Source organism: Choloepus didactylus, chromosome X (genome assembly GCF_015220235.1).
Source record: "Choloepus didactylus isolate mChoDid1 chromosome X, mChoDid1.pri, whole genome shotgun sequence".
NCBI classification, from domain to species: Eukaryota; Metazoa; Chordata; class Mammalia; order Pilosa; family Megalonychidae; genus Choloepus; species Choloepus didactylus.
Genome location: NC_051334.1, coordinates 142,943,229 through 142,957,700, shown reverse-complemented (window position 1 = coordinate 142,957,700; position 14,472 = coordinate 142,943,229). Strand labels below are relative to the sequence as shown.

The 14,472-nt window shown below is 42.2% G+C and overlaps 1 protein-coding gene across 1 annotated transcript; it reads right to left on the bottom strand.

Annotated features, from left to right (window-relative positions):
• Positions 1–485: 485 nt before the first annotated feature.
• PGRMC1 (progesterone receptor membrane component 1) lies at positions 486–8,523 on the bottom strand. The gene is made up of 3 exons (XM_037822429.1): positions 8,084–8,523; positions 4,543–4,698; positions 486–1,798 (listed from the first exon to the last, which is right to left on the bottom strand). The coding sequence occupies exons 1-3, from the start codon at positions 8,409–8,411 to the stop codon at positions 1,695–1,697; spliced, it is 588 nt and encodes a 195-aa protein (XP_037678357.1). The 5' UTR covers positions 8,412–8,523; the 3' UTR covers positions 486–1,694.
• Between the last annotated feature and the right edge of the window lie 5,949 nt (positions 8,524–14,472).

Genomic DNA, 14,472 nt, shown 5'->3' with positions numbered 1-14,472 from the left:
GTAATAGTTTGCCCGTGTTTATACATTGGACTGCATTTGCAACTCTCATATCCTTCTTTTGACATGAGGTGAATTAAGTGCTTCTATAAGGATTCCTGAATACTTTTTCTGATCAGATAATACATTAAAGCAAAAATAACAAAATCCTTCCTTAGCACTTGGTAACAATGTCTTCAATAAATTACTCCTCAGTAACATTGCTATAGACTTCAAGGTGGAGGTTTGCCTTTTATAATGTTTAGAAAGTTCCAATTTAAGGATGCAGAATTTGACAAGTCACCAAAAAATTAATTAAATATTTCTTAGCATGACAAGTCAGTATTTGGTTTGTTATGAGGTCTCTGAATTTTTGTCCTCTTACATGTTTCTTTTGGAATACAAGGACTCAGCACTCAAAAGTGAAACTGTTATGCTAATGTAAAATGATTGAATCTGGTTCCTTAGATTAAGGTTAAGAAAATAAAATAAATCAATCCATCACACTATACTGGGTAAAACCATTTTATTAACTGACCAAAGCACTTCATTTTGTTTTCTGATTTGAGGTAAAACCATTAAACACGGTTCACAAGAAAATACAATGACTGTTGAACTACAATTACAAGAAGTTTGAAATCTCACTAGTTGTTCATGTAATACTTTTACAAATTCATACAACTGTACAGTCTACTTAAGCTAAGTTTAGTGTTAACCAAAAGACCAATATCGAAGACTTAGATACTCGACTACTACTTTTGCAGTGGCTATAGTTTTGCAACAAAAGAAGAATGGCTGTAATCTTATGAAAATACTTTAAAAATCACTTTGCTAGTGATGTGTACGGTTTCTTAATTCTTTGGGTCTATGTGTGTGAAGGCTTGTAGGAGAGCAAACACCTGTTCCTATTCTGTATGGCCCTCCCTCACATGTATAGAATAATCATTGCCTTGCCATGAATATGGGAATTAGGAAGATAGTACTACAGTCTTCTTCAGAAATTTTGGTGTTTAGGCAAGATGGCTGATTTTTTTCTAAAGTGTTTCCTTTGTATGTTCAGATCCTATTTTAATCCTAACTGTAGATTACCTTGTTAGTGAGGGTGTATGAATGTCCAAATGAGGGGAGAGACAACAAAGCATTCCAGAAACACAGTAAATATTGTTCTTCCACATGAGTCCAGCTTTAAGATTTCATCTGGTCTCCAGACAGCTCTCTTGAATCAATAGCAAAAGCTCTGGAACACTGCAGATTTGCTTTAGAGGTAGATAAAACAGAAATCATGCAGTTAAGTCAATTGCTGTCTTTATAGAACATCATGACTAAAAGTTGATCCTATTTTCTTGGTGCTTGAATGGTTTGCACATTTAACATTTTTTGCCTGTTGTGGGAAATATCAAAGTCTTACCTGTCTCAGGAAAAACAAATTTAAATTCAGCCTGTACTAACAATTAGATAGAAGAAAAACAGTATTAACATTAATATTTTTGTTACAGCACTGCAGTTCACTTTCTGGACTTGTGACACATACACATTATGTACATTCCAAGACAGAAGTTAATTTTATCAGTGTCACTAGTGATGTTACAAATAATTAAAAAATTTACAGCAAGTTCAAAACTTTCCTAAATATTGAAATCACCATGTTTTAACGACAGACTGGAATGTTACAAATGATCCTGTAAAATACAAAAATAGATATGCTTCCACCGAATGCTTTAATCATTTTTCCGATCATTCTCATCTTTTGGTTCTTCTTCATCTGAATACACAGTGGGCTCCTCCCCCTCCTTCAGCAGTTTGCCCACGTGATGATACTTGACTGGAGGCAGAGAAGAAAATACAAATGGTCACTCTCATACTTTATAGACTACTACTACCACATTTCATTCAAAAGCATTTATTAGAGGCCTACTATATACTTAGCAATGTGCTGTGCTTCTTGAAGGATACAAAGGTGGTTTATAATACAGTCTTTGCCAACAGAGAATTAGAATTTTGTTCAGAAGACAGAGACATAAACCAGGTAGCCATGTCTGACAGTGAGTGCAAGATTATGTCCAAATGAACTGTTTATGGGTAGGAGTGTTTAGGAGAGCAAGGGCTCATTAAGGGCTGCAGAACACTTCATAGAAGAAGGACAGGAACTTAGGCTGAGCTTTGGAAAATGTGTAGGATTTGGGGAGGGAGAGATTTCCAGGAAATGAAAATACTGTGCACAAAGGCATGCAAGTGGGGCTGACTACATCCAGGAATCAATAAAGAGATCAAGTTGGTAGGAGTAGAGTTGGCATTTGAAAGTAGTAGAAGTTAAGATTGGCTAAATAGTGTGGGGAAATATTATGGAGAATCTGAAAAATCAACCTTGGACTTATTCTATCTCTGGCAAAGGGCACTGAAGGTTCTGAGCAAAGGAATGACACAGTAAAAACTATCTTAGCAACAATGATCTAACTGTGGTGTCACAAGCAGATTACATTGAGAGATTAGAAGCAGGGCAACCAAAAGGCTAGCATGCAAATCCTAATGTGAAGGGAAAAGAGCCAGTAGTCAGGTGGTGCCCATGGGAATGGAAAGGAAAGGATATGAGATACTTTAAAGGAAATCCGGAAACATGAGTTAATGAGGTGCTTACAAAACTGGGGATCCCACGGACCGAAATGTTCTGTGTCAAGGGAGCCACTTGGTGGGGGGAGGCATGACAGGAGCCCGACAAGGACTGGAGAAGTGAAGTTAGTGTTGGCAAGAAGCAGGTCCCTGAGTTTCAAAAGTTTTTTGAGAAAGAAAGATCAATTGCATTGTGGAGATAGAAGTCACATTATAGGGAGTTAGGAGGGAAAGTGTAGAGAGAAAATGAAGCAGTGGTTAGGGACAAAAACTTAAGAAGTTTGTTTGACAGTGAAGGGAAGGAATAATAATAGTCCAGTGGATGGAGAGAATAGCAGGAGACAGAATTGTTTCCCCAACATGGGAAAAACCCTAATCACAATTAAAGGAAGGGGTAAAGGAGCCAAGAGAGGACTGGAGATATTGGAGGAAACAGATTTAGGAATGCAAAGCAGAATGCAAAAGACTTGAGAAGGGTAGAGTCAGCAAAGCACCATATTACTGCAGCCAGGCTAGTGTAGGATTAATCAGAGACTGAGAGGACTGAGTATCCTCTTTCTGAACGTGGGTAGGAATTAGAAGAGTAACCAACCAGTCTAACCAGGTAATCAGAGCTGCTTTTGTGTGAAATAATCATTGGGAACAATTGGAACTTCCCTATTTGAACATATTATAAAGGTCCCTAGGGTGCTTGGGACTGTGTAAGACAAATAACAGAAAAAGCTGGGTGGCGCCTGGTAAGACTGCCTTATGGGAAATCCACTTTGGCTCTGAATGTACCTGAGGTGTCACAACAGTATCTGGGGCTAGCCTTAGTTTAATAAAAAAACAAAGACTTTTCCTCCCATTGATGAAGGCAAGTCCTAGAAAATAAAGCTGTATAAATTATGATTTACAAATAATTGGTTTCATATAGAAGAAGCCATTGTTACAAAGGCATCCTTAGGAGGCAAAGAATGAGGCACTATGTTAGGTAGCTGAATTATATTATTAAAGTAAAAAGACTTGCTTTTTGACTTGAAAGTTGCACTCAGTCTGCTTGAGATCTGAACTCTAAAGGTAGAGCCACATCTGGCTAATTATCAACCCAGAACGCTCTCTGAAGTCAGCATTATTTAAAAAGAAAATAGTTGCATTTTGCCAAAAAGGCCAGTAATACTTTAACTGATTATAAAGAATAGCAAACAGAAAACTATGCATTTTAAAAGAAAAGTCTTCCTTAAAAAATCATCATAGTGTTTATATACTGTTTCATAAAGGCTGGGAAATTATTATTCTAATTCTTGGCAGTAAACAAATTGCTAAAGTGATAAGTATACACTTAGGTTTGACAGAAGTCAATTCCTGAGTTCGCAAAAGTTGAACTTAACTCCCCATCCTTACGTCCCCCAAGAGACCTCATCCCACAGCATAAGCCATGAAACAAGTGTCTCCTTTTTTCTTTTTTTTTAAAAATGCAGACACCATTGTTGCTGGGCAGATTATAAGCATCATTTGTAGATGAGGCCTATATTTAGGCTCAAGTAGATTCAAAGAGAAGCTGTTTTGTAGAATACAAGTCTCCCATTCTTTAAGAGATGTGGGCTGCTTTTAAACAGCAAGTTCTCAAGAGAGGGCTTATGAAAATCCCTCTTTCTATAGCAAAGATGGCCCCTGTCCTTTCCCCTATACACCAAACACAAAATACTAATGTGGAATCTATGCAAATCTCTCAAATTTTATAAACCAAAGGCAGAGACCCAAGTTTCCCTAGAAAACTAGTGAAAAATTGGTATACAATCATAGCAAGTGACTCAGCACTGCTGCAATTACTTCAAACCATGAACTTGATCCGTCCAAGATTCAAGAGCCTATCAAAATGCTCCCAAGTTTCAGACTGCTTAATAATAACTATTGTACTGCTGTGAATCCCCATTACCGGTAGAAATTTGATCCAGGCACAAGTGAAAAAATGCTTACAAGTGAACTGAGAGTCCCAGTCACTCAGGGTCTCCTGCTGGGCAGGAGTGAGGTCAGACAGGTCATCATACTCGTCCTTCAGTGCTTCCTTATCCAGGCAAAATGTGGCAAGGCCCCTCGATGCATCTCTTCCAGCAAAGACCCCGTATGGTCCCTCTTTAAAAACAAAACCAAACCAAAAACCGATTATTTATTAGACAGTACTTTTTCTGCAGTTCATATACAGAAAATGGCTTTCATACCTATCAACATAGAAAGCCCCCTTTCTGAATATCAAATTCAGTTCTGAAACCCTAACTGATGTTGATACTTTCATCATTATGTAGTGGACATTGAAAGACCTGTTGTCACTAAACTTCTACAGTACTAAAAGTAAAAATGCTATACATTTTCATCAATCTGTGATTTTCAAATAGCTAATAAAAAAGTCATAAATGATTATCTTGTGGGGGTGGCAGAGAACAATCCAAGATAACACTGAGTTCATGGGTCAGAAGTCAACTTTAGGACATTGAACCTCGAGCCTGGCTCTGTTCTAGGCATGTGGACTACACTAGTGAGATCTATGGTTTCTTAAGAGAACGAGTACTCATGAGTAAATGAAAACACTCCCTTATAAATGTATTCTGGTATCTTTTAATGAGTCATATTATAGAGATAGTTGGTTGCAAGACTCAATTAAACATTAACATCTGGCATAAAAGAAAACTGCTTTATAAGAGTATCAGTGATTCAGAAGTCTATCCACATGTTACCTAACCTTCACTGTCAATAAATAAAGAGATAACACCTAGGAGATAGTTCCTTCAGTGTTTTTGGTGGGCTTGAGGAAAAGATTGTGAAAATACTAAAACTTTCATGGAGAAAAAATCTGAATCAATACCCCAAATTAGTTCTATTGAACAATATAATGCTACTCTATGTGACATTGTACTGAACATTTGCCTAAGGCAGCAATAAATCATTCTGTAGGTTCTTAAAGTGGATGTTTAGACTTACTTAAATATTGCACAAGTAAGTGAAAAGAATCCAGTGTACTTTAAACGATGTGTTGTTTTCCCCAAAGGCAGATTGAGTAGCAACCTTGACATTAAAAACTTTGTAGGTAACCACTATGAGAAGTGTGAGAATGCCTCAAATTTCAATATGGCCTGGGCATCTGAAACCTCAAACCTGAATCCGCCAGGACGTTTTTTTACCAATTAGATGAATTTTATGACCAAACTTTTAAAGGCAATTAAGATTCCAAAGAAAAATGGTTGTTTTTAATCATCATTAGGTGCTGCCATTTCCACTAGAGAAGTTAAAAAAAATTCCACAGATTTTCCACAAATGTACCCCTCTAGTGGAAATGGTAGCACCTAGTGCTTGAAAATAGGGAAATTGTACTGGTTTGGACCTTGCCATTTCAGAAAGTATGGTCACTGGATTGGGGGTGTATGGGTCTTTACCTTGCAAACCTCACAGAATATTTAAACAAGGTATAAGAGTATAAGCCTGTGGAGAATACATAATCTCCGCCACGGTGTATATTCACTAGAGCACAGGTTTGTGTCTGTTTTGTTCACTGCTATATTCCCAGCACCTATGACAGTGCCTGGTGTAGGGCGGTAGGCACTCAAATGAAGAATTTTTAGGAATCCTTTACAACATGAAGTATCATTTCCACACAGTGTTGTCATATATTCATGGAGTCAGTGGATGATAGTGCAGGATGGAGACATGGGAGACCTCAGAATGGGCATCCCCATAATTTGTCAGAGGAAAAACTAAGGCCCAGAGAGAACAAAGCTTTGTACCATGTCACACAGCCGGTCAGTGACTCAACCAGGATGAGAACCGCTGTTGCCTGACTCCGTTTTGTGCTCTGTGCTCAGACCTACACTCCTCTCAATGACTTTGCAAACTCTAATACGATGATACCCACACTTTGACTACTTTCTCGTGTAGCTCAGTAATAACAGGGTATTGATGTGATCATGTTTATTGATAATGCCTCTAGGTGTACCACTAAAGGTGACAAATAATATAGATGTGGTTTTCATCTTATTTTGACAATTACATGCCTATGGAAATTACGTATTTCTAAATTGTCCACCAGGAAAAACTAAGTGGGGACCTTAACACATCTGATTTTGATTAGTTGGATTTGGAAAGTAAGAAGGCAGAAGGGGGTATGATGGGATTGCTGCCTTCTATACTCCTCCCTCTTTGCAGACTACTGTGGAAGAGAACGCTGTCCATGTGGACTCACCCCGAGTTGCCTGTTTTTAGAGGAGTCCATGTTGGAGGAGCTAAAATCTTCCTCTTCTACAAATAGTCTGTAAAGCAAGACTTTCCAAACCTGGCTGCTTCTTAAATTCAGCTGGGAGAGATTGTCACAATGCAGATTCCTGGACCTCACCCAGAGACTCCTCTTCTACAGTTATGATGGTTAGGCCAGGAATCTGTATTTTTCCTCAAGTGCATCAGGTGACTGATGCGCAACTGGGTTCAGAAAAGCTTCATCTCTAAGGAACCCTTCAAGCCTGCCCCCTCCAATGACATAGCAGTCATCTTTTCCTCATTTCCCTTTTGGTTGGCTTCTGAACCCCCCCCCCCCCACACACTTAACAGCCTTCCTAGCCCTACCCCTTTTGTTTCTCAGGATCCTCCCACTTCTCCCGGCCTCCATTAAAAACAATTTTTTTTGGCTTCTAGTCCTTTCTCTCCTGCTTCAGACTAAATACTGCATTACCTTATCATCTTGCTACATTACCACTGTCTACCACATCCAGCCTTTATTCCTCCCTCAAATCAGCTCACTTTCCTCAATGGAGCCTCCCTGTTCGCTATCCAGCCCTTCCCCGTCTGCCACACACAGCACACGCACACACATACCAAACACATGCCACACACCTGACACATGCCACAGTCTGCACGCGCACACACATACCCGACAAGCCACATACAGTAAATACGCACACACCGCGCGCACACACAACACTCTCCACCATGCACAATGCTTCTTCCTACCTGCTGCTAATCCCATCTCCACTTTCCTTCTCTCAAACCCCCACATTCCACCATGGCTACTCCTGGCGTCATCGGCCTTCGCGTCTTCTCCAAGCCTGGACTTCCCTCTTCAGCCCTCCCCCTTCCATTTCTCTCCCAAGACACCCTCATTTTCTTTCTCGAGCCCGACACCACCCCCTCACTTCCCAAAATTCCCAAACCATTACCTTTGAAAACTCCCTCAACACCGCGCATCCCACCCACTCCCCGCTAAAGCCCCTCAGTCTTCCTCCATCCCCCATCCCAGCTCAGGCGGCGCGGCTCGGGGATATGCGCCCTCCACTGGCCTTTCCCGAACTTCTCTAGCTTCTCTAGCCTCCCTCGCCTGCCTAGCTTCTCGCCTGCCTAGCTTCTCTAGCCTCCCTCGCCTGCCGGGGGTGCCGCCCGGCTCCCCTCATGCTCGCCCTCCCCTTCTCCTCCCCTGGGCTCAGGCCCATGCCAGGGACCCCTTCTTTTGTTTTCGCGTCCCCCCTGCCGGCTGCCGTACCGGGCCCGTAGAACTTGCGGCCTTTGGTCACGTCGAACACCTTGCCGTTGATCGCCATGAGTATGCGCGGATCCTGGACGCCGTCGAAGCGCCGCAGCTCTGCAGGGGTGAAGTCGCGCCGCTTGAGGCGGGGCAGCGGGGGCGGCTCGTCGTCGTCGTTGTCGCCGCCGGCCGCCGGCTGGTCTCCGCGCACGATCTTATAGAGCAGGAAGATGCAGAGGCCGAGCAGCAGCAGGTTGAGCGGCGACGTGAAGATCTCGTGCAGCAGCCCGCCGCTCTCCAGCTCGCTTGGGTCGGCGCCCGTCGCCGCCACATCCTCGGCAGCCATGATCTCTGGAGCAAAGGTTGGGCTGGGCTAGGTAGGGCTCTGGATCTAGCTGCTTCCTTCTCCCTCTCAGCTAGCGAGCGGCGCGCGGCACCAGGCGGCGAAAGACGACCAGCCGGGGCGGAGGCGGGGCCGGGAGGGGGCGGAGCCTCCAAGCCCCGCCTCTAGCGTGGCCACCCTGGTGCCCTACCCCGCTCAGTCCCGCCCAACCGGCTCAGCCCCCCACGTTGCCTGTGGGTCCTGTTCCCCGCCCCTCCCCATGCCGGATCCTGGCTCCTCCTTCGCGTATCGCAGCCCGCCCCTCAGTTCTACCTGCGAGGCCCCTGCGTCGGCCTCACGTCAGCCTCAGCCCGCTTCTATAACCGCCACGCAGCACCCATCATTCCTCGGCACCCCTCCCCCACTCATTGCTCCTTGCAGACCCTCCCGCTGCGGGAGCCTTGGCTTGGCAGCGCTCTGTCTGAGGCCTCCTCCCCCACCTGATGCGAGCCAAACACTGACGCCATTTCTCTTGCTAAGGGCTTCTGCCGGCTCCCATTCCGAAGCCCCTCATCATGCCCCGGCCACCTCCGGGGGACAGCAAACCTCTCCTTTAGGAGACAAGAAACTCATTTCTCGAGCTCCTTTTTCCACTTTAGAGACCCAGGCTACCAATTTTCACCTTGGGAACCACAGTTTGTTCTCCTTGACGACCCTCCCCCGAGATGTTGTGGGGCGACACCCCTGGGATAGCTAAATTCGGTGCACAGGCCCGTCTGACAACTCTCCCCATATCTGGGAGAAAGAATCAGATCGCCCGATTTACTTTGGGTCTGTTCTCAGGAAAACTAAATCCTTTTGTAAACTCTGATTTGCGTAAAGCATCAGCGAGCAATGTTCTCTTGTTGCTCATTTCAGAGTAATGGCCAAAGTTTCTTTGTTTGGCAACGTTTTTCTGTTTGCAGTCTGCCGAGCTACCCTTGGCAGTCACAATAACCCTGAGCTGGAGCCCAGACGAAAGCAGGAGTTTGGAAGGATCCTAGCTTTCTTCCCCTTCCCTTCCTAGATATTTCTTCCGGCCTTTGATTTGCTAACAGGCTGCACAGAAGTCGCTAAGGAGGAAGGATTGACTCTACCATCCAGAGTCCTAATCTGGCCATCCCCTTTATTGTGGCGTGGGGAGGGAGGAAGGGGGAGGGGAGTGGAAGAAAGGATAGAGAGAGGGGAAAAATAATTAAAACCAAGCCATGCACACATCTGCAGCCCAGAGCAGTACTTTTCCATCAAGGTTTCTGTTCGATGGCACATAATTTACTCTCCCTCCCAACACGCAGGAGACTGGAGGAGAGAATTGGCTTAAGTTTTAAGTCAGAATTCTGAAACCTGACTGGGCCAAACATTTCTGGCACAAACTGCTGCTCTCCCTGCTCTCCCTGCTCTCCCTGTCATCTTCTTAAATCATTTTAAAGGCATATGAGCAAAAAAAAAAAACAAAAAACAAAAAACAAACTTTAAATCTTGCTCACACATTTTTTTTCTCAAAGAGCTAAATTTAGAATTAGCTGAAACGGCTAGTAAGGATCAACTTGATTCTGCCCTAGGCAGGCCTATTCAAGTGCATTATCACCGGCTTCACCTCGCTGACCAAGGTGTAAATCCAGACTGCTTGAATGCTACCAACCCTGACGGGTAAGAATCCCCCTCCTACGGGAGCAGCATATAACTCAAAAGTATGCTTCTAGCTTATGCTATGATTGGTACCGCTGGGTGCGAGGCAAAGCACTTCAAAGGAGGGCCAAAACAATCAAAGGCAGTTTTGAGCTCCTTGAGAAGTATGCCTCATTCGCATAGGGGTTTGCTCTGCAAAACATCCCCTCCCCAGAAAAACAGAGCCACAAACAACTTGGGGAATGAGGCCTCTATTTCCCCCAGCAGGTTAATGCCAAAGGAATGCTCAATCAGCATTCTTCCTCCATCCTTTTGAAAAACAAAGGGAGGAGATGTTGGGGACAATTAAGGTAGCATATATAATATTCACCTTCAGCGATACCGGTAACATGCAACATGGCCCCCAGGGCTGATGCAAGAACAGCCTAAGCTATAATTAGCCTTCTTCAAGGAAGTAACAGTAGTTCCCGCCTAAGCAGTAGCTAGTTCGCGCCTAAACAGTAGCCGCCCATTGGCCATCCACCCCAGCAACAGTTACCACCAATCCCAGACCTCCAGCAACAGCAACCGCCAATCCCCCTACACCTGCCTTCCACCCTAGCAACAGCAGCAGCCAATCCTAGATCGCCACCCGTCCTTACTAGCCACTCCCTCCACCCTTAGAGTATATATACCCTGCCTCTTCAATAAAATTTTGCAGCTTGATCAGAAACCTGTCTTGCTGTCATTCCTCGTGTCTCTTGTCCCATACCATTCCTCCCTTACAGGTATCAGAGCCTCCGTTGATCGTCCCGCGGGCCGGGACATTTCCAGATCTTTTGTCAAACCTCTTCATCTTAATCATGGGGAAACTGAGGCTCAAACTGAGGGTGCTCGGCGGTAGTTAGAATCCATATATCTTTTCTTAAAAACAGGTATGGCCAAAACATTTTAAAAACCAACAAACCTGTGAAAAATATCTTCATTTGCAGCTAACATGACAGACAACAGGTTAATATTCTTTAAGAGTTGATTTTAATTGATGAGAAAATCCGTAAGATTCTAGTCACTAAATGGGAAAATTAGGAACAAGTAGTTCACAAAAGAGGTGATGCCAATGGGGAATAAGCATATGAAAAATGTTCAGTCTCGCTAGTAATTAAAGGAAAAAAAAATCAAGATACCACTTTCACTTATCAGAGTAGAAAAGATGAAAGAAAAAAAGTATAACATACAAAGCTGGCAAGAGAGTAATGAGTACTTCATCACTGTTTTCGGGGAAGGAGAAATTGGTATAACCCTTTGCTAGCCATAAAAAAATTTTATATCCATTAATCCCACTTCCAGTAATCTACCCTTCGACCCAGTAATTATGCTTCTAGGAATCCATCCTGAGAAAATACTTAGAAATGCAGACAAAGATTTCATTACTATGCTGCTCATCAGAGAATCGTTTTTAATATGAAAAACCTGGAAACAACCTAACTGTTCCACTTTACTGAAATGGCTGATTAATTAATCCACTTGAATTGTTATAAAACCATAAAATGGCATATGGTGCAGCCATACAAATATCATCATGATATGGGAAAATGCTTATGTTTTTATCCTAAGAGAGAAAAACAGGATACAAACCTATATACAGTATGAAGTCAACTGTATCAAAAAAAAAAAAAGCATAAAAGGAAGCTTGAAAGGAAACATGCTAAAATGTTAATTGTTGTGATTGTTGGTTTCTTCTTTGTACTTTTCTACATTTTCCACAATGGGCACATGTCACTATTAGCCTCAGGAAAAAAATGGATTATTATTTCTTTTCTGAAAAATGTAGAACAGTAATACACATTTTCTGTAACAAACTTAAACAATACATAAGTGTATAAAGTAAAAAAATGAAACTCATTTTTTCCTTCTTACCAGTCCAGCTCCCTGGGGATAACCACTGTGTACAATTTGGTTTATATTTTCTTGAAGACATATGCAACCCCCCCCCACAGATTTTGTTTTACAAAACTGGGAAAATTTTTAAATAATACACGATTTATTAGCTTTTTCCTAATACAGAGAGATACAAAATAAAAAATAAAATCAGGCCATTAGCTCCACACCCACATAACCCCTTTGACATTTTAAAAAAGTTATGTATGTTTAAGGCTGGAAATTTCTAACTATGGAAAGATACAGAAGGCAAATTAAAGCCCACTATTAACAGTGGGGAAAACATTTTTGTGGAGGGCTGGGGGCGATTTATAATTTTTATGTAGCACAGTCCGGTGTCCTTACTGCTACACCTCTGTGTCCCCTTAGAAGGGTAGTGGATTAAAGGGAGTCCTGCTTCACACGGAGGGTAGACAATTTGTGCAATATGAAACATCAGAAGTGTGATGCTCTTTGAAAATATAAATGCTTTCAAATCAGATTTGATGTTAAATAAACTGGGTGGTTAGATAACATTGGGTCCTTGAGTTTGATAAAGGAAAGCATCACACCATTCTGGCTCATGTCTGAAATAATATGTAGTGGAAAGACCTCATCTTGTGTGACAGTTCTAAACAAGGGTGCTCCTGACTAAAAAGCCTTCCCCCAGAACAAGAGAGCTTTATTATATGTAGTCATGGGCTTCAAATCAACTCATAAAGTCTATGTACTTGACCCAAGGACTACTCATTTCCTATGATATATGTCAAGTCTTTTTAATGTTCCCTCCTTTAAATTATTTTCAAATGTTTTAAAGAGCTTTTAAAGAAAAATATGACAATTGGCTGATTAGCTAGAAGATGTGTGGGAAATAATGCAACCTCGCTAGTAATCAAATAAATCCAAAGGAACATAATAATGAAGTGACATTTTTCATCATTCAAATTACTGGCACCTTCTTTTTCTCTTTTGTTAATCAGAGTTTTTAAGAATGGTAATATTTATTGGCAAGCGTATAGCAAAACAAACACTCTGACACAATGTTGGCAAGAGTGAAATTGATAGAATGCAAGGGATCTTTGTTTTGTTCACTGATGTGTTTCAAGCCCCTGGATGGTGTCTGGCACATATTAGGCCCTCAACATGTATTTGCTGAATTAAATTATATTGTAATTGGGTACAGGCTTTCTAGAAAGCTCTTGGCAATATGCAACAAAAACCTTGAATTATTCATAGCCTCTGAACAAGGCATTTAACTTCTAGAAATTTTTCCTAGGGAAGCGTTCAGAGATGTGAACAGAGGTTGGTAAAGAAAAATCGCAAACCATGGTATATGATAGCAAGAAACCTGAAACAACCTAAGCATCCAAAGATGCTCCACATCTAACTCAAAGTAACAGCCAAAGTCCTTACAGTGGTCTGCAAGGCCCTAAAAGGATCTACCCCACCGCACTCCACCCCACCCTTTCCTTCCCTTTGGGACGTTAGGACCTCATTTACCTATTCTTCCCCCAGTCACTCTACTCTGGCCACAGTGGCCTCCTTGCTGTCCCTCTAACAAGCACGCATGTTTACAACTCAGGGCCTCTGTACTTGTGATTCCCTTTGCCTTGGTAATGCTCTTCCCCAGATATCCTCATGGATCATTCTCTCACCTCTTTCAAATTTGCAATAACCCCCACCCCCCACTCTCCATTCCACTTCTCTGCTTTATTTTTCTCCATCACATTTGCTGCTTCCTAATATACAATATCATTTACTCATTTAAAAAAATTGTTTATCTCCTCCAACTCTAATATAAATTACATGAGAACAGACATTTTGTCTAATTTCCTTACTGCTGTGTCCCCTGCACTTAAGATAGTGCCTGGCATGTAGTAAGTGCTCAATAAATATTCATGGATTGAACTGAATTGGATATGGCCACCCATTCTATTAAATGCACATGCACAGAAAAAAATCTGAAGGAAATGCACTGAAAAGTTAATAGTGGTTATCTCTGGATTGTGAGAGTATGGGTGATTTTTGTTTGCTTCTTTTACAGTGAACATAAATTACTTTTATTATTGTAAGAAGCAATAACATGTTAAGAAATTTAAAGAATAAAAAACAATATTCCAAAGCTACCAATGATGACTTGAGTAATGGAGATAGATGGATTCCACATTTTCAATTTCAGGGACCAGAGTAGGCAGCACTTAGTGCTGAGATTTTAAAGAGACCCAAAAGGGGCCTGCCCATCTACATCCATTTGACAAACCTTTTGTGAGCTCCTGCTCCATGCTAGGCTCTGGATTGGGTGCTGGCAAAGCAAAGTCTCTGCTCCTCAAGGAAGGAGCTCTCTGTCTATCAAGGGGAGACAGTTGCAAGGTTATAGATGCTGTGGTCGAGGACTGTACATGGTAAGGGAGAGATGGGCAAAGGAGGGATGGGAGGTTTCCTACAAGAGGTGACATTTGAGCTGAATCTTAAAAATTGTCCACCAGGTGGTTAAGGAAGGAAATTATCTTTCTAGGGAAAC

What these genes read in the sequence shown, in the direction of transcription:
- PGRMC1 (XM_037822429.1), bottom strand. Translation starts at nt 8,411, where the DNA reads ATGGCTGCCGAGGATGTGGCGGCGACGGGCGCCGACCCAAGCGAGCTG. An exon ending in CCGCAAGTTCTACGGGCCCG is followed by an intron (nt 4,699 to 8,083) that starts GTACGGCAGCCG and finishes TTGTTTTTAAAG; the next exon opens with AGGGACCATACGGGGTCTTT. An exon ending in CTGGGACTCTCAGTTCACTT is followed by an intron (nt 1,799 to 4,542) that starts GTAAGCATTTTT and finishes CTCTGCCTCCAG; the next exon opens with TCAAGTATCATCACGTGGGC.